Raw genomic sequence first — 19,419 nt, 5'->3', positions numbered from 1 at the left:
AGCTCCAAGTGCATTCTTGATTCATCGCACTTCAGGGCCTTCATCTTGTTCTTGAAGGTCTGAATGAACCTCTCGACCTGCCCGTTCGTCACCGGATGGTACGGCGCACTCATTTTGTGGAAAATGCCGTTCAGCTGCAGAAAACGCTGGAATTCACCAGATGTGAACTGTACACCAAAGTCGCTGACCAGGACGCATGATATACCGTAGGTCGCAAAAAGTTCTCTACACAGCAAAAAAATCTTGTAAAATCACACCATTTTCGATGCACATCAGTCACGTCGTAAAATTGATGTAAAAATTACATCCGTTCTACGCTGCAAATCAGCCGCCGCAGCTTGAAAGTGGGTCTAGCAATCGCTAGAACCGGAACGATTGATGAATCATATATAAGTAAAATAATGGCATGGATTCGTACACTGATCCGTTGATTGTGAGGCGTATCCCTTACCTCTCGGCTATTTCACCGAGTTGGGAAGTAGATGATAAACATGATACTGCTTCTGAGTGTTTTCTGGAATGGGTTTGTTGACACTTTCCGGTGCCAATCAGGGTGTACATAGGGAGTGTGGAAATGTTGGAAAACGATGTAAGCGAATGAAATTACGTTCAAAAATGGATACATCGCCAGAAATTACGCGCCTGGATATTACAAAATTATTTGCTGTGTACAGGCGTTGATAGTCGTAGCCGTCGTAATGTCCCGTAGAATCTTCACCTCTGGCCAATTCGTGTACGCGTCGACGAAGACGATGAAATACTTCCCCATAAACGGCCCAGCGAAATCCACGTGTACTCGTTCGAACGGCTGTGCAGCATGTTCCCAGCAATGTAACGGAGCTTTTGCAGGATTCGTAACTTGACAGGACGCACAGTTCTTGACTAACTCTTCGATGTCCCTGTCAATGCGTTCCCACCAGACGTATCCTCTGGCGAGTGCTTTTAGGCGGCAAAAATGAATGGAATGCAGTTCGTTGAGTACCTTCGTCCGAAGTTCAGGTGGAATGTAAACCCGAATACCCCGCAAAATACACCCTTGCTGCAAGGAGAATTCGTTTCTATCGATACCGAATCGATCCTTCGCCTCTACTGTCTTTCCGTTTCGTAGTCCATGATGCAGCAACTTGACCGAACCGTCGGCCGCAGTTCCCTTGGCCAAGTCCTCGACCGTTACCGGCATCGTCTCGATGATACTGGTTTCCAGCATGGCGACTTCTTCTACGACGTTGTCCGGCTGCTTCGTAGCTATCGGCAACCGTGAAAACGCGTCCGCATTGCAATGCTGCTTAGTGGGGCGGAATTTGATTGTGTAATCGAAGGATTGGAGGAAAGTCGCATAGTGTTGCATTCTCAAGGCTGACATAGTTGGTAATCCCTTCGTCTCGGAGAAAATCTGCTTTACAGGCTCGTTGTCCGTGTAGAGAACGAACTTGCGCCCGTACAAGTACTGGTGGAACCGTCGAATGCCGAAAACAATAGCATACGCTTCACGATCAACTTGTTTGTACTTACGTTGTGTCTCGTTCAAGGTCTGCGACACGTATTGTATAGGCCGTTCCGATCCGTCCAGCAGGACGTGACTAAGGACGGTTCCGACACCGTAGGGAGATGCATCAGTCGCCAACACCAGTGGCAACTCGGGGTTGTAATGCACCAGAAAGCTGTCGGATTGCATCTCCTGCTTCACCTTCCTAAACGCTTCTTCGCACGACTTCGACCATTGGAACGGCACGTCGTTCCGCTACAGTCGATTCAGCGGGTAGATCATCGTGCTCAGATTAGGAAGGAAGCGTCCGTAGTAATTCACCAAACCATAATCTGCTCAACACACACTCGGACAGAAGTACAAGGTAGCGTGGGGGCACATCGCACTCTCAAGGTTAGCTGCGTAGCCTACAACGACCATCGTTGATTCGCTTTGGGAGTCCACCATGCTGGCCAGTCAGTGGTCCTTACCACTCCCTTTGTCCTTGGAAGGCAGGCAAAGTCGACACCACACCTGCTTCCAACTGCAGAGCAAGTATCAAGAACTGATACCCCGTGTACAGCGATTTGACCTTTCCGCTAGTAAGGTCCTATCAGTCAGCACAACACCTCATCGTACATGACATTCCATAACTCCTCTTACGCTGGAGCGCTATCTCGACGGTTTTTGTAACCGACAGGATAGCGTTTACGACCTCCCCTACCAGAAACCGAACTGGTTGCTCTAGAGAGACCATTCACACCCTTCGGTGTGCCTCGACATTTTGTTGAGAACGTTTTTTTTTTCGGGCACCTTCCCCGCCGTGTCTCTCAAGCATATTGGTCTGTACGCCGACGGGCCTCCAGGTGATTTCCCCGCCATTGACAATAGAACCAGGCTCTGCCGCTTCCAAACCTCTAAGAAAACTCCCTCTTCCAGGTATTTCTGTATAACAGATCTGAACATCTCGGGAGCATGTGCAATAGCTACTTTAAAGGCCAGGTTCGGAACTCCATCCGGACCAGGGGTCTTACCTACGCTAAGGGGCTTTGCTATCTCCGCAAGTTCCACATTGATTACCCACTCCTTATCGCCAGCCCTAGTCCTCAGCTGCCCCACGAAAGGATGTTAAGAACTTCAATCATGATGCGGAAAAAGTCCCTCAATGATTCCCTCCAACATCTCTGGAAATTGCTCTTTAGGAGCCATTACGTCTCTCGTCATGGCCATCACGATCCTGTAGACATCACTCCACGGGTTCGCATTGGCACTCTGTCACAGACTCTCGAAGCAGGCCTTTTTGCTTGCCCTTAACTCGGTCCTCATCGCGACTTAAGCAGCGGCAAACACCACCTGTTGTTTTTTTCGGTCTTCCTCAGTTCGTGGTCCCTGCATTCGCCGCCTAGCCCGTTGGCAGGAGTGGCGTATGTCCACAATCGCTTGAGTCCACCGCCGGTGGTCTCCAATTTCCTGGGTGGACTTGCCTAGGCATGATCGCATCGCACGCAAGCGAGAGTTCCGCAACCATCTCGTCACCGCTTAAACCAAGTAGGTTCCACTCATGGCAGAGCGCCTCCCAAAATACCCCTTCGTCGAAGTATGTTGTCTTCCACCTTCGAGAGTCTTCGTCTACTCTCCAAGTTGACCTACTTGGTAGGTCATTGCGAGAAACTCCTGGAGAATCTACGGAGGAACTCATGAGAAGTAAGTCACAATGACTTCTGCGCAACAAAAACCTGCACCGCCGTGACTCTTCTGTGACAAGTGTGTTACTTGGCAAGGAATGTCAATTAAAATACTTCTCAGCAAATTCTAAGAGACAGCCAAGTGTAACTCTATGAGTAATAATCCCAGAATCTTTCTTGGAGAAATTCCAGAAGGATTCCTTGAGTAATTTCTGAAGAACTTTTGGGGCAACCCCTTAATATTACCTAGCAGGACTCATTAAATTTCCTTTAGATGTTGTAGAAAAAAAAATCTCTCGGGAAATTCAATAGCAGTGCTCTAATGACATCCACTATGAAGTGAGGGTCTAATGTCAAACGCCGACCATCATGACACAAACGAACCACGCCAAGGTAACCCAAACTAACCAGCGTTTGAGATTTTATCAACAACATTCAATAGCGGAGATCGTCTCTTCTTCTTGAAACATAGGGTTTTTATCTAATTCCCGCCATACTATGCGCTAACCAATCATTTAGGAGTTTACCCCTCCACCTTGGCTAATGCACCATCTCCGTTTTGTGGTGCGCGACTGCCGGCTGTGTCGACCTCTGCCAGTCCTCCACTACGCAAATTGCGTGCGTTGCTGTCAGTTCCACCTCCTCTATCGACTCACCGTATACAACATGGGTAATATCATCAACAAAGCCGACCAGTTTTACTCCCGGTGGAAGTTTGAGCCTCGATACGCCATCATACGCCGCGTTCCATACCTCCGCAGTGATCTTGTAGCTCCTCTCGCCTTCCTCGGTGTCATAGATTAGCACTCTATTCTGGAAGTAGCTCTCCAGTATCCAGCATAAGCTAATCGGGACTGCTAGGTGGGGATTTCCGTCCGCTTCTTTTAGAGCGCTATCTCGGCCGTTTTAGTTAAAGCTCTAATAGCTTCCACCGTCGATCGACCCTTCCAGAAGCCGAACTGGTTGTCCGAGAGGCCAGAGTCATCGGGTTTCTTGGTATAGACCATCAGCCTTGACAGAATGATCCGTTCCAACAGTTTTCCGGCGATGTCTAGAAGACAGATAGGTCTGTATGCCGACGGGTCGCCAGGCTGCTTCCCGGGTTTGGGCAGTAGAAGCAATATTTTCCTTTTCCACCTCTCCGGAAATTCGCCTCTGTCTAGGCAGATCTGCATAGCCATTCTGAGCATGTCAAGGCTAGCCTCGATGGCCGTCTTGAGGGCTGACTGCTGTCGGGATACCGTCCGGACCTGGAGTCTTGTTCAACTTAAGTTACTTCGCTATTGCGATGAATTCTTCGTTCGTAACCCGGGCGACCTTGCTATGGTCGGTTTGGTCATAAGGGACGGGGGCCCATGGTCTTGTATCGTGGCGTGGGAACAGCGTTTCCATGATCTTCTGCAGCATCTCGGGGGAGGTCGTTTAGGTCATGACTACTCTGTAGGCATCACCCTACGGGGTCGTGTTGGCTGCCTGGCAGAGATTTTCGAAGTACGCCCGCTTACGCGCTTTAATCTATTTGTTCAGTGCTAGTTAAGCTACCACCGTGTAGGCCTCACTTCGCTCTATTCTACCCTCATCGGTGCGAGCTCTTTGCATCCTCCTTCTAGCTCTTAGGCAGGATGCGCGGAGTTCTGAGATTTCTGGACACCACCAGTATACCGATTTGCGTCCATTGCTGGGTAGAGATCGCCTTGGCATTGCGTCGTCACATGCACGGCTTAGAATTCCGACTAGATCATAGCTGGATAGATCGCCAGTGTTACCCTCCATTAGCAATCATCCCACAAATGCCGGCTTATCGAAGCGTGAGGTCAGCCATCCTCGATGACGGTTGATGATCTTCGGCTGTGGCCGTCATCCTCCGTGTCCCACCCTGTATCGAATCGCCAGATGGTCACTGTGCGTGTACCCATCGTGAACCCTCCAGTCCAAGCTAGGGTTTAGACCCGGGCTCCAGAAGGTAACATCAATGCTGGACTCTGCACCGTTCCTACTGTAGGTTTTTTTGTCGCATTCGCGACATCCACGTTCAGTCTAGCCATTGCTTCGAGTAGAGCCCAGCCTCTCGCGTTAGTCAAGCGGCTACCCCACTCAATCGCCCAGGCGTTGAAGTCTCCACCGGTAACCACGGGACTCAATCCCACTAGTGCGCTTGATGGCTGTAAATTTCCACACTACAGTTTCGGCCGATTGCCGCAAAATTGCCTCCAGCCTGTTTTGGATGACACGTGCTTGCCGCCCGGTTGCTGCGATGCGAAAGAGGACGATCGTCGGCGGCGCGGTCTCTCCTGTCCGACCGACTCGAGTCTTCGTGTCGCTGACGACCGACGACGTGCGCGTCGCGACGTTGCGAAGTCGCGATGTCTGATGGAGCGCGAATATTGTTGTCGCGGTTGGGTCGCGGTGTTCGATGATGCGCGAATGCTGACGATTCACATCTCTGCGCATAGGGTGCTAAACTGGTATGCCACAATGGCGAATCCAGCATACATGAGAACTGGTCTATCGTCCACCTGGAAGGGGTATAACAACTGCAGTAGTACACCCCGTTGATCTTCGTTATTGCGAAACCCTCGTGCGACGTGGAAATTGTTTCCTGGACCGGAAAACGACGGTTGTACAGATCGTCGATAGCTAAGCCTTATCCGCTTCCCAGTTCCCGCCCTGGGTCTGGGCCACCCCTTAGTATACTCTCTCTCTCTCTCTTCTTGGCGTAACGTCCTCATTGGGACAAAGCCTGCTTCTCAGCTTAGTGTTCTATGAGCACTTCCACAGTTATTAACTGAGAGCTTCCTCTGCCAATGACCATTTTGCATGCGTATATCGTGTGGCAGGCACGAAGATACTCTTATGCCCAAGGAAGTCAAGGAAATTTCCTTTACGAAAAGATCCTGGACTGACCGGGAATCGAACCCGTCACCCTCAGCATGGTCATGCTGAATACCCGTGCGTTTACCGCCTTGGCTATATGGGCCCTCCCCCTTAGTATACTGCATCATGCAAAAGTTTGGGGTCACCTTCCAAATAAAATCTAAGTCGTTCAAATCGTCATTTTTTTTTGTATAACTCAAAATTCTTCTGGGGACACGTGAGTTTGCCATTCAATTTTTACTGAAAGTAGCAAACAGCGGTTTTGCAATTTCACTTAGAACGAGGTAGGGGAACTTACGTAGGTATTTTCGGCAAATTTGTTCTCTTCGTCATGGGAGGTTTTTTGGAATCTGTTATTCTCAGAGTTGTCCTCAAATCCTTCCCAACTAAGCAGTGTTATATACCCAAGTTACAGGCAGTTTGGTCCACAAAAAACTCCCCATGAAAAAGAGAACAAACCTGCTGATAATACCGTTAGTCACCTTATCTCTTAAAAAAGTCAAGCTGTTGGTCTAAGACACTTAGACTGTGCCGTTTTTCATAAGCCCGCAAAGAGTGATTGTAGCTGTCATTTTATGCTCGAGCTCGATCTAAGCTATACGAACTGCAACCACCGCCAAAACTAGGCAGAATTAGATTCTTTGCAATCACCTACGCAAATATAAATAATGTAACTATTCAACAATACAATACAGTTCTATGCTGATAACTAATAAGCTCTCGAAAAGTGAAGCAGTATCATTCTAAAAGTATTTCTACGTCACTTGAATCTGAAGCAGTACAACTAAAGGTGTATACTTCTTACTGACGTAATCATCAGTCAATATATCACTCACTCAAAGCTGTAGCTACTAGAGTAAACTGGATGACATAACCCTAGAAGACGCCATCTAGCTACGAGTGAGATAATTCCTCTAGGAGGTGATACAAATGGCATGCATTTTCATATTAACCCTTATGTGGCCAACAGGGTACCCGGGTACCCAGCGCCCATTTAAAAAGCACGGTGTAGAAAAAAGCAAAAAGTTTGTCGGACACATAACGGTTAAATGCCCATTATAAATATGCGATTCAAATTATTAATGAACATTGAAAATCACACCCCTATACATTTTATGACCTGCTAAAAGTCGATGGACCCGGATGCACCATTCGAAAACTATTCACCTCCGAAATCCAATATTTATTCATCATCGCCCAATCTCATCCATTAGCAATGATTCGTTTCGAGTGTCAATGTTCAAAGAACTGATTGTATCGTGGCTGATGGAACCAGTAGTTGCTCAAACAAAACGTCAAGCATGACAACAGTTGTTGTACGGAGATTTTTACGAGCCCCCGAACAAGTTCAAACGCATCTTGTTTCTGGATCGTAAAATGGTCACCCTGACATAAGGTGCAATGTTTCAACTTCACTCCGGACGGAATAACGACCAGACCAACCGGACACTCACGAGATGGCTTTGACGACTAGTGCTCTATTGAACGGCAAACACCACCACCAACACCACACACGGACAGAAGCTGAACTTTGAGTAATAAACCGAAATGATTGAAGATCCACTACTGATGGATGGCGGCGGTGTTTGCATGGTTGACCTTTCAGGTACGTGACATTACGCATTAAATTAGTGACAAATCATTTGCTACTGCTGCTGCTGGTTGATGGCTGTGGGATTTGCGTGTGTGCGCGAAAGAACTGCTCATTGAGGAAATCTTGAAACCTTGATGGAGTTCTTCCTCGATTGTGCGGCTTGTCCAGTTAGTATAACCATAATTAAAGATCATATGTTCAGAACTCGGTCATTTCCTCAAAAGAGCTACTCGTTGGCCATGTTGACGAATATTCGCCGCAGATGTTATTTTTAGACATACTTACGTACATGTTTTGCCCTACATCACATTGAACAATATAGTAGTACGCCACAATTCTCGGTTTGCGGCTGCCGCTCTCCATCATCAGTCACGCAAAATGCTCGCCAGATCACAGGCCACCTGGTCCGCCCATCGTGCTCTCTGCGCTCTTCTTGTACCCTCCGGATCTGTTGCGAACACCAAGTGTGTTGTCTGGCATTCTATCAACACGTCCTGCCCACCGTATCCTTCCGGACTTTGCACACTTGTGGATGTTATGTTCGCTATAGAGAACACTGGTTTCGTGATACACCCTTGCCACCACACACTGCCGGAGATCGTCCTTAGCACGTGTCGAGTATGGTGGACCACCGGTCTTATTAGCGTATTGAACATGGTGCATTTGATGCGGAGGTGAATGTTTTCTGCCGATGTTTCTTCTGATACCCGTAGTAGGCACGTCTTACACTGATGATGCGACTTTGAATTTCATGACTTGCATTATTGTCAGCAGTCAGTAAGCATCCGAGATACATTCAAAGCCCCATTTAGGTAGAGTACATTTAGATAAAATCTATTTAGGTTCTTCCATTAAGGTAACGTTAACTAAATGGAATTTGATTGTGTTCAGAGCAGTTGGAGTACTAAAGATTAGAGATAAAGTTGGTTTACGAGAAAAAAAAACAGGGTTAATAGTTCAGAGGCGTTTACGGCGTGTTTAAGAATTAAAAGCTTAAGAGTATCCGAGAGCTCCCTGGTGTTTAGGACATCTGATCTACCAACGTATTGGGTTGTTTCTAAGAGCTTCATTACTAAGGTGCATACTCGCATAGTTCTATCAAGACTTAAGTTCTACTATTGTATCCGAATCCTCTCTGAAGTTTGGGCTATCTGATCTGCAAGTGTAATCAGTGATGTATTGAATCATTATGAATGAAGTTTATGCTTACATAGCCTCATGTAGCTGTATGTTGTCAAGTGGAGAGTTCATTATAAGTTTAAGGATCTCCAAGAACTTCCTTGAGTATAGGTTATCGGATCACCCAACGTAGTTAGTTGTCTCTAAGAGTTTTATGACTAAGCTTCATACTCACACTGCCTCAGGTAGCTATGATCTGTCAAGTGGTGAGTTTGATTGTTCTTTAAGGGCCTCTAAGAACTCTCTTGAGTAAATGCCTTCGAATCTACAAGTGCTACTAGTTATATCTACAAAAATATGAATGAGGTTCATACTCACACAGTCTCAGGCATATATATCAATCACGTGGTGGATACTATGATTATATTTTTTTTATTTAATATTTCTAAGATGTTAGGCTACGCGCACCACGTTGGTGTAGAGCACGTTCAGCGAGCCTGTCTGGATCATATTGACCCCAACATCCTACTAGGGTGTAATTGTCTTTTTAACATCCTACTAGGGTTAATCTAGGAGTTCAAAAATCTTCTACAGACGCTGTGTGGGATTCGAATGCACGCCTACCCACCAAAACACTCTCCTAGCTCACCTCATCTTAAATTCCCCTCCGGTACCACCATGCAGTATTTCTTCGGAGGGGAGGCGTTTGTTGCCTTGTGCACCATCACCAATTCGTTATTCTATTCTTCGTACTGAGCCTTTTGACTCCCGTGCAATTTGTTATGCTGTTACGAGTACATTATCGCCATTTCGTGGCCTCCTCTGTTAGCCTCATTTACAATGCCACATGCCCTTTGGCTCCAGTTAGTAATGTGTTAGCAGGTAGGTACTAATTTATTCGTCACTCAGCGACTGATTTCGATTACTGCATGAGGAGTGATTCATGCAATTCTTTACTCCGCTATACAAAGCAGGTTTTCTCGAGGCCACCAAGTGCACTCTATCCTTTCTACCTTTTTACTACACGGATAGTTCCCGGCGTTGGCGAGTTCTCCGACTGAAACTTTAACTTGGTGTACTGCCTTTCGGTTGCTGATCATCAACATTTCGGTATTCTTATTATTCTTCTTCTTTATGGCTCGACGTTCACATTGGAACTTGGTCTGCCTCTCTTCAACTTAGTGTTCTTAGAGCACTTCCACAGTTATTAATTGTAGGGCTTGCTATGCCTGCCATTGCATGAATTTGTATATAGTATGGCAAATACAATGACACTCTATGCCCAGGGAGTGGAGAAAATTTTCCCGACCGGATCGGGAATCGAACCCGCCGTCTCTGGATTGGCGATCCATAGCCTTAACCACTAGGCTATCTGGAGACCCGGTATTGTGATGAGCTAATACAGCTTCCTTCCCGTACTTCGACTTCGTGCAGCGACTCACCGATTAATATGAGCACAACGTCGCCCGCGAAGCCAACAATCTGCACTCCTCTTGGTAAGCATAACTGCAGCAATTCGTCGTACATCGATTCGATCGTTCCACATCATCGGGCCCAGGATAGAGCCTTGCGGAACATCCGCTGTTATGCTCTACTGTTCTGTCCCTCCCGCATTTCTCAACGTCCGCTTCTGCATGGAAGTAGCTTCTCGGCATTCTGCAGAGATATCCGGTATAGAGATCTCTCAATTGCTTCTCAGCCAGCGCTGTTGAATGCATTTTTCACGTCTAGAGTTACGACCGCACAATAGCGATTTCTTCTTCTCTTTTATTTCATGGCTGCTTCGGCTGCTTGAACAACTAATCCGGATATCGTCATCCGCACATCTACTTTTTCGGAATTTGAACCGCATCCTCGATAGTCCATTCTCACCTTCTGTGGTGTCATTTCTGAGTCTGTTTTAGATCACTTTCTCCAGAAGTTTGCCAGCCGTGTCCAGCAGACATATAGGCCTATTCGCCAATGGATCTCCGGGTGGCTTTCCTGGCTTCGGTAGCAGAACCAATTTCTGCTGCTTCCAACGATCGGGGAAGTCTCCGTCATCGATGCACTTTTGCAATGTGGTTTGAAACATATTCGGGTTTTGTTGGGTTGCTATTTTCAGAACTAAGTTGGATGCCATCTAGTCCTGGCGCTTTCTTGGCTTTTAAGCTTTTAGCTACCGTGATGAGCTTCTGGTTGGAAATACGGGATTCTTCCATATCAGCAGTGACCTTTAGGAGGCCAAACCGTTGGCTCGTGCTGTGGAAACAGTCCAACTACTATGGTTTTCAGCTTTTCTGGACACCTCTCGGGTGGGGTCGCTGGGCCTTTTATCCTTGCCATGGCCACTTTGAGGTATCTCCCCATGGATTTGCGTCCGCGTTTAACGGCAGAGTTCCTGCATGCAAGCTGCCTTGCTGAGCTTAATGCCTTTTTTGAGGGCCGCTCTTGCCGCCCTAAACACAGGTCTTCATACTTCGCTTTCCTCATCAGTGTGGGCCCTTTGCATTCTCCTCCTAGCTCGAAGACAGTTCCGACGGAGTTCGGCGACCCTTTCATTCCACCAGTAGACTGAACGGTGGACGTGCCGCGGCTGTATCTTCCTCGGCATAGTTGCATAGCAGTCTCGAACGAGAACCGAAACCTGTTCATCCGAACTCAGGTTTAGCAGGTTGCGCTAATATCGAAGCGCTTCTGTGACCGCAACGCTTCCTCATCGAATGCTTTTGTCCTCCACTTCCGCTCGTTGAAAATATTCACCCGCGCCTCCGGCTGTACCCGTTCTCCAAGGCGATATCGGATCGCTTGGTGATCACTATGGGTATAGTCTTCACAAACTCTCCAGTTCATGCTTCCCGCTTACATCGATGATAGACTGTTGTTCTGGCAACACTGGCCAGTCACGAGCCACATCGAGGTAAACATCTGTAGTGAGAAGTGAGACGTGAGAGGAGCATAGACGTCGGTTGATGCATGATAGACTCGAGAGAGAGATAGAGAACCGTCAAAATTATCAGATAGAAAAATATAAACAAGAAGGAGGATATGTATTGAAATCGAAGAAAAATTATCAGATAGAAAAATATAAACAAGAAGGAGGATATGTATTGAAATCGAAGAAAAACAAAGGTGTATAGAAAGTAGAAGTTGAGCAAAGTTCAGTTGTTTCTCAAGCATTTGCTTGTAATTAGTGAAGAATAGTTAGCCGTAGTGGTCCGAAGTGAAGGTTCAACGATTGAGGAGTATTCGCCAGCCGTCGTTAGACACAGACACGGAAAGAACGAATTCTGCAGACGGCTGATACAGTGGGCATACGGTAGAGCTCTGAGCCGGCGTAGAATTGATCGTGGTGTGCGTTGCTGCAAGTTCGAAAACTTGAATATCGATTCCAACAAAGAAGGACGAAAAGGTCGAAGGGAGAGAGAAAAACTAAAATTTTTGATCTGCCTGCTTTAGGTTGATTCGCAAAAATTAGTTCAAGCTTGATTGATCCGAACAAAATCAAAAATTTTAAAATCGGATTCTTCGGAATGGCTTCCTCACCCTCCAAGACCGAGCAATGTTTGTTCTGCTCGATGTCGGAGTCGATGTCTGAGGACGTAAACTGGGTCCAATGTGGGAAGTGTCAACACTGGGCACATTTTTCTTGCGCTGGTGTTGATCAAGGGGTTGTCAACAGTGATTGGCGGTGCCCACAGTGTCTCCCAAGTAGTGCGCAGCAGCTGAAAGTTCCGGATGCAGCGGCCAAGAAGCGGAGCAAGAAGTCCGGCCAAAGAAGCGATAGAGGGTCCGACCTGGGAGCTGGCTCTGACGTGGATCCGATTGAGAAGCAGTTGGAAGAGGAGCAACTCGCCAAGGAGAAGGCCTTTGCAAAGCAGATGGCGGCGCGGAAGAAACTACTTGCTCGGCAGAAGGCGTGGAAGGAAGAACAGCAGAGGCAAGAACAGGAGATGCGTGAGCTGGAACTCCAGGTTCAACGCGAAATGGAGGAGCAGCAGTTGGAGCACGAACAGAAGTTACTGGACGCCCAACTGGCAGCAGAGCAAGCGTTTGTGAAGAAGCGGGAAGCGATTCGGAGGCAGTTTACGAGCAGCGTCAACCGAGTCAACGCGCTGAAAGGCCAAGAAAGCGCTGTTGGCGAAGCTTCGGAGGACCATCCGAAGAAGAGAGTGAAGGAGTGGCTGAAGGATCAGTCGGCGGCAGTCGTCAAGCCGTCGACCGCGGATTTTCGGGGAGCGTACCCGAAAGGAGACGAACTATTCGGAGCGGGATGCTCGACGCAAGTTGGCAAGCCAAAGCCGATGTCGAAAGTGCCGGTGATCACGGAATTCGAAGCTGGCACAAGTGAGGACAGCGACAGTGATGGCGACAGCAGCAGCGACGAGTCGTTTAAAGACGTTCGTGCGGAGAGCAGCCGGCGTGGCAGTCTGCGGAGGAGCAGAGTTGTTGACGGGCCGGGGCCAAGAGTTGGCCGAATCTACGAAGAGCAGCTAGATGATCGAGCGGAAAGCAGCCGGCATAGCAGTCTGCGGAGAAGCAGAGGTGCTGAAGGGCCAGGGCCAAGCGTTGGTCGGATCTCCAGGGAGCAACTAGCTGCTCGAAAAGCAGTGTCGCAACACCTTCCAAAGTTTCGGGGAGAAGCAGAAGTCTGGCCGCTGTTCATTAGCAGCTTCGAATACACGACGGCGGCGTGCGGATTTTCAAATCTGGAGAACCTGAAGCGGTTGCAGGACTGCTTACAAGGCGACGCACTCGAGGCAGTAAGAAGCAGGCTGGTTTTACCGGACTCAGTACCAGACGTGATAACCGATCTACGGAATCTATTCGGGAAGCCGGAGAAGCTGCTGAAGACGCTGCTGACGAAGGTGAGAAACGCTCCAGCGCCGAGAGCCGATCGGCTGGAAACCTTCATAAGTTTCGGCATCACGGTAAAGCAATTATGTGATCATCTCGAAGCGGCACAGCTCAGCGACCACCTCAATAACCCGATGCTAGTGCAGGAGCTGGTCGACAAATTGCCGCCGAGCTACAAGCTGGATTGGGTCCGGTATAAGCGCGGCAGAGTGGACAGTCCGCTGAGGATGTTCACTCGATTCACAACCGACATCGTTTCCGACGTCTCCGAGGTGACGGAGTTCTCTACACTGTCGGTGAACGAGCGGGTGCGGCCTGGAAGAGAGAATCCCCGGAAGAAGGAGTTTGTGCATGTGCACGAATCAGAGAAGAGGCAGCATGAAGGTTCTCGCAGCGAGGTGACCAGCCGGCCATGTTGGATTTGTAGGCGAACGGATCATCTCATCCGTAATTGCGATGAGTTTAGGAAAATGAACATCGCGGAGCGGCTACGAGAAGTCGAGAAGCAGAAACTCTGCGGAATCTGCTTGAACAAACACAGCGGAAGTCGGTGTTCGTCGAAGATCCGGTGTATGATGCGGAATTGCCAGGGATCTCATCATCCTTTGCTGCACCGGGTGGAAGAGTCAGTGCAGCTGCAAGAAGCGAAGTCAGACTGCAAAGTGATTTTCCGGATGATGCAAGTGACACTTCACGTCGGCAAGCGGCAGTACGACACCGTCGCATTTCTGGACGAAGGGTCGTCGGCGACGTTGGTGGACGACGCGGTGGCAAAGCGACTGAAGGCAGAAGGGACGCTAGAGCCGCTGATAGTCACGTGGACCGGCAACATCAACCGGTTTGAGAACGAGTCCAGAAGCGTGGAGATGATGATGTCAGCGAAGGGCTCAAAGGAGAAGTATCCACTGTTCAACACGCGGACAGTATCTGAGCTGCAGCTTCCCAAACAGAAGGTTCGGTTTACAGAGGTGGTGAAGCGGTACACACATCTTGCTGGTGTGCCGGTGAAGGACTTTCCGTCCGGCGTACCGACGATTCTCATCGGGCTAGACAACCTGCATCTTTTCGCACCGCTGGAGTCTCGTGTTGGGAAGCCGAACGAACCGATCGCAGTTCGGTCGAAGATGGGCTGGACGATTTACGGCTCCGAGAAACGGAGGCCTACGGCGCAGACGTATTTAAACCTGCACTCCGTCACACCGGTGAGCAATCAGGACCTCCACGACCTGATACGGGAGCAGTACGTGCTGGAGGAGGCGCCAACCGCATCATACGCCATTCCAGAACCGGCGGAAGAAAAACGGGCTCGAGAAATCCTCGAGTCGACAACGAAGCGAGTAGGCGATCGTTTCGAAACAGGCTTGCTGTGGCGAAGCGACGAAAGGCGATTTCCGGACAGTTACCCTATGGCCGTCCGGCGGATGAAAGCACTCGATCGAAAACTGGAACGAAACCCAGCGCTGAAGGAGAACGTGTGTCGGCAGATCGAGGACTATCAGTCGAAGGGATACGCGCACAAAGCTACCGATGCTGAGTTGTCGGAGACGCCGCTGAATGCGGTGTGGTATCTACCGCTGAACGTCGTGGTGAATCCACGGAAACCAGGCAAGGTGCGACTAGTATGGGACGCGGCGGCATCAGTGAACGGAACGTCGTTGAATTCGGAGCTACTTAAGGGTCCGGACATGTTGGTCCCTCTTCCCCGAGTCATCTGCCATTTTCGAGGGCGTCCGGTGGCCTTCGGCGGGGACATCCAGGAAATGTACCACCAAATCCGCATCAGAACGGAGGATAAGCAAGCGCAGCGGTTTCTCTTCAGGAACAGTAGCGAGGAAGCTCCGCAGGTGTATGTCATGGACGTGGCAACCTTCGGCTCGACGTGCTCGCCAAGCTCAGCACAATACGTGAAGAACTTGAACGCCGAGCAGTATTCGGAGCAGTATCCAGAAGCGGCAGTAGCGATAGTCAAGCGGCACTACGTTGACGATTACTTCGACAGCGTGGACACAGTAGAGGAAGCGATCCGGCGAGCCAACGAAGTGAAATTCGTTCATTCGTGTGGCGGGTTCCGAATCAGGAACTGGGTGTCGAATTCCGGAGAGTTCCTGGAGAAGCTTGGAGAGCGAAGTGGTGAGTCGGCAGTGCATTTCAGCCTGGACAAGAGCACGGACTACGAGCGGGTGCTAGGAGTTGTATGGGATACGATCCAAGACGTTTTCTGTTTCGCAAAGGCCTCGAAGACAGAACACTCGAAGGTCCTACGAGGAGAAGAACGTCCGACGAAGCGAATTGTGCTCAGTATAGTGATGGCACAGTTTGATCCGGTGGGTTTCCTCACGCCAGTCACCATTCTGGGAAAAATGCTGATCCAAGACCTCTGGAGGACAGGCTGTCAGTGGGACGACGAAGTGGACGAAGCATCCTTCAACAAGTGGAAACGGTGGACGAACATTCTAGCGGATGTGCACGCATTCAGACTGCCACGCAGCTACTTCGGTCACGCTCGGTTGGAAGAGATTAGCGACGTACAATTGCACATTTTTGCGGATGCGAGCGAGACGGCGTATGGATGCGTAGCGTATTTCCGAGCAATAGTACGAGGAGAAGTGATGTGCGCGCTGGTAATGAGCAAAGCAAAGGTAGCACCGTTAAAGCAGCTGTCAATTCCTCGTTTGGAACTTCTGGCAGCGGTTCTTGGGGCACGGATGTCGCAGACGGTACGCGAGAACCACAACTTCGCCATCACGAAGGTGGTGTTCTGGATTGATGCAGAGGTGGTGCTGTCATGGATCCGATCCGATCAGCGCCGCTATAAGCAGTTCGTCGGATTCCGCATTGGAGAAATCCTGAGCCTGACGAGACTGGCAGACTGGCGATGGGTGCCAACAAGGCTGAACGTAGCGGACCAGCTGACGAAGTGGGGCAAGAATCCGGAGATACACCCGGACAGCCCGTGGGTGCGAGGACAGCAGTTCCTGTACGAGAGCGAGGAAGACTGGCCGATGAAGAATTTGCCGCCGGTGAACACAACGGAGGAACTACGAGTGCACTTGTTGTTGCACGATGTGAAGGTCCCAGCGGTGCTTGTGGACGCGAACCGCTTCTCGAAGTGGACGGTCCTGGTGCGAACGATGGCGTGTGTGCTACGATTCGTATCGAACTGTAAGCGGAGGAGGGGACGGCTTCCGATTGAAACTCTACGAGCGACGAGCAGTCAACTGAAGGTGCGGTTATCGAATGAAGGTGTGTCAGTTCGCGTACCCTTGAAGCAAGAGGAGTATGAGAAGGCGGAACGGTGTCTGCTAAAGATAGCACAGTCTGAATGCTTCATCGACGAGCTGAAGGTGCTGTCCAGGAACCAGTGTCGACCAGTAAGCCAGTGGATGGTCATCGAGAAGGCCAGCCCGCTATACAAGCTGACCCCGATGATCGACGAAGACGGACTGATACGGATGGAGGGACGCGTCGAAAGAGCGGAATCCCTACCGTTCGACCTCCGGTTTCCGGTCATTCTTCCGGGTGACCACCGAATCACGAGGCTGATTGTGCAGCATTATCACGAGAGAAGCGGCCACGGTTACCGCCAGGCGGTGAAAAACGAATTGCGGCAGCTGTACTACATCCCACACGTAGATGCAGTAGTCCGGAAGGTGGTAGCTTCCTGCGTATGGTGCAAGGTGCATCGTTGTCGTCCTGGAACTCCGAGGATGGCTCCGCTGCCAGTGCAGCGAATCACACCTCACCTACGGGCATTTAGCTACGTCGGTGTCGATTACCTGGGACCATTTGATGTGACTGTAGGACGCAGGACGGAGAAGAGGTGGATCGCGCTGTTTACCTGCATGGTTACACGCGCGGTGCATTTGGAAGTGGCACACGGACTGACGACTCAGTCATGTTTGATGGCGATACATCGATTTATCGCCCGCCGAGGCTGGCCGGTCGAGTTTTTCTCGGATAACGGCACGAATCTGCGAGGAGCAAGCAAGGAAGTAATGGAGGCTACGCAGGGAATCAGCGATAACTGTGCAGAACAACTGACGAACGCGAGAACGAGGTGGACATTCAACCCTCCGGCCGCGCCGCACATGGGAGGCGTCTGGGAGCGGTTGGTCCGCTCAGTGAAAGAAGCGCTCATAGCGCTCGACGATGGACGGCGGTTAACGGACGAGATCCTGAAAACTGCAATAGTTGAAGCCGAGGATATCATCAACTCCCGTCCGCTAACACATGTGTCGCAGGAGTCGGACGAAGCAGAAGCGCTGACTCCGAACCATTTTCTGAGGGGTCCATCTCCGAACCAGCCATGTGTGACACGGCCACCTCCTCATCCGGCGGAGGCCCTTCGGGACGCGTTCCAGCGTTCACAGCAGTTGACCAGCGTGATGTGGGAGCGGTGGATCAAAGAGTACGTGCCGTCGTTGAACCAGAGGACAAAGTGGTTCGGCGAAGCAAGACCGCTGCGAGTTGGAGACGTAGTATACGTGGTCGAAGGTATCAACCGGAAGTGCTGGGTCCGTGGCGTGATTGAGGAAGTCGTTGTATCCAGCGACGGGAGGATCCGTCAAGCATGGGTGCGTACCAGCACGGGAAGGTTCAAGCGAGCAACAGCGAAACTGGCCGTGATGGAGATAACTGAGAGTAACCCTGAACCGGATATAGACTCCCGGACAGAGTTACGGGCCGGGGAATGTTCTGGCAACACTGGCCAGTCACGAGCCACATCGAGGTAAACATCTGTAGTGAGAAGTGAGACGTGAGAGGAGCATAGACGTCGGTTGATGCATGATAGACTCGAGAGAGAGATAGAGAACCGTCAAAATTATCAGATAGAAAAATATAAACAAGAAGGAGGATATGTATTGAAATCGAAGAAAAATTATCAGATAGAAAAATATAAACAAGAAGGAGGATATGTATTGAAATCGAAGAAAAACAAAGGTGTATAGAAAGTAGAAGTTGAGCAAAGTTCAGTTGTTTCTCAAGCATTTGCTTGTAATTAGTGAAGAATAGTTAGTCGTAGTGGTCCGAAGTGAAGGTTCAACGATTGAGGAGTATTCGCCAGCCGTCGTTAGACACAGACACGGAAAGAACGAATTCTGCAGACGGCTGATACAGTGGGCATACGGTAGAGCTCTGAGCCGGCGTAGAATTGATCGTGGTGTGCGTTGCTGCAAGTTCGAAAACTTGAATATCGATTCCAACAAAGAAGGACGAAAAGGTCGAAGGGAGAGAGAAAAACTAAAATTTTTGATCTGCCTGCTTTAGGTTGATTCGCAAAAATTAGTTCAAGCTTGATTGATCCGAACAACTGTCTTCCATCTCTTCGATAGGTGCTTGTGGATACTGTGTTGGCTAAAACTACGTTCAATCTAGACAGTCCTTTAGCAGTCTCCAACCTCTGGGGTTTGTGAGGCGGCTTCCCACTCCACCGCCCAGGCATTAAAATCGCCGGCAATGACCACCGGCCTTTTGTTGCCAAGTTTCTCCAATATTTGGTCGGAGCACCTGGTTGAACTGATCGATCGTCCAGCGTGGAGGTGCGTAGCAGCTACATATGTAGACACCGTTGACTTTTTGGCTATCACGAAACCCTCTGTCACGCGATACACAACTTTATGTAGGGGATATCTGCCAATCGTCCAAATCGCAGCTGTTCCAGCTTTATCCGCTACTCAGTTACCATTTTCGGATGGAATACGGTACGGATCCGAGATGATTGCTACTTCGCACTTCGTTTTTTTCGTGGATTGCCACAGCAATTGCTGCGCTCCTCATTTTCACTGATGATGCACTTTGGTGGCTTCTTACACCCTTGTGCTTTATGACCACCATCTCTGCATCTC

General features: G+C 49.5%; 2 protein-coding genes across 2 annotated transcripts; one reads left to right on the top strand and one right to left on the bottom strand.

Moving 5' to 3' along the window:
* Positions 1–649: 649 nt before the first annotated feature.
* On the bottom strand, positions 650–10,624 carry LOC134286809 (uncharacterized protein K02A2.6-like). Its single transcript, XM_062848484.1, has 2 exons — positions 10,610–10,624; positions 650–1,741 (listed from the first exon to the last, which is right to left on the bottom strand). The coding sequence occupies exons 1-2, from the start codon at positions 10,622–10,624 to the stop codon at positions 650–652; spliced, it is 1,107 nt and encodes a 368-aa protein (XP_062704468.1).
* Positions 10,625–12,249: 1,625 nt separating this feature from the next.
* LOC134286808 (uncharacterized) lies at positions 12,250–18,306 on the top strand. The gene has a single exon (XM_062848483.1). It carries the CDS (start codon positions 12,250–12,252, stop codon positions 18,304–18,306), a length of 6,057 nt encoding a protein of 2,018 aa, XP_062704467.1.
* The last annotated feature ends 1,113 nt before the right edge of the window (positions 18,307–19,419 follow it).

The sequence above is a fragment of the Aedes albopictus genome, chromosome 2 (assembly GCF_035046485.1).
Source record: "Aedes albopictus strain Foshan chromosome 2, AalbF5, whole genome shotgun sequence".
Lineage (NCBI taxonomy): Eukaryota > Metazoa > Arthropoda > Insecta > Diptera > Culicidae > Aedes > Aedes albopictus.
Note: the sequence above shows the minus strand (reverse complement) of the source record. Positions and strands in the feature narration are given on the sequence as shown.

Coding starts and splice junctions, on each gene's coding strand:
- LOC134286808 (XM_062848483.1), top strand. CDS start 12,250: ATGGCTTCCTCACCCTCCAAGACCGAGCAATGTTTGTTCTGCTCGATG.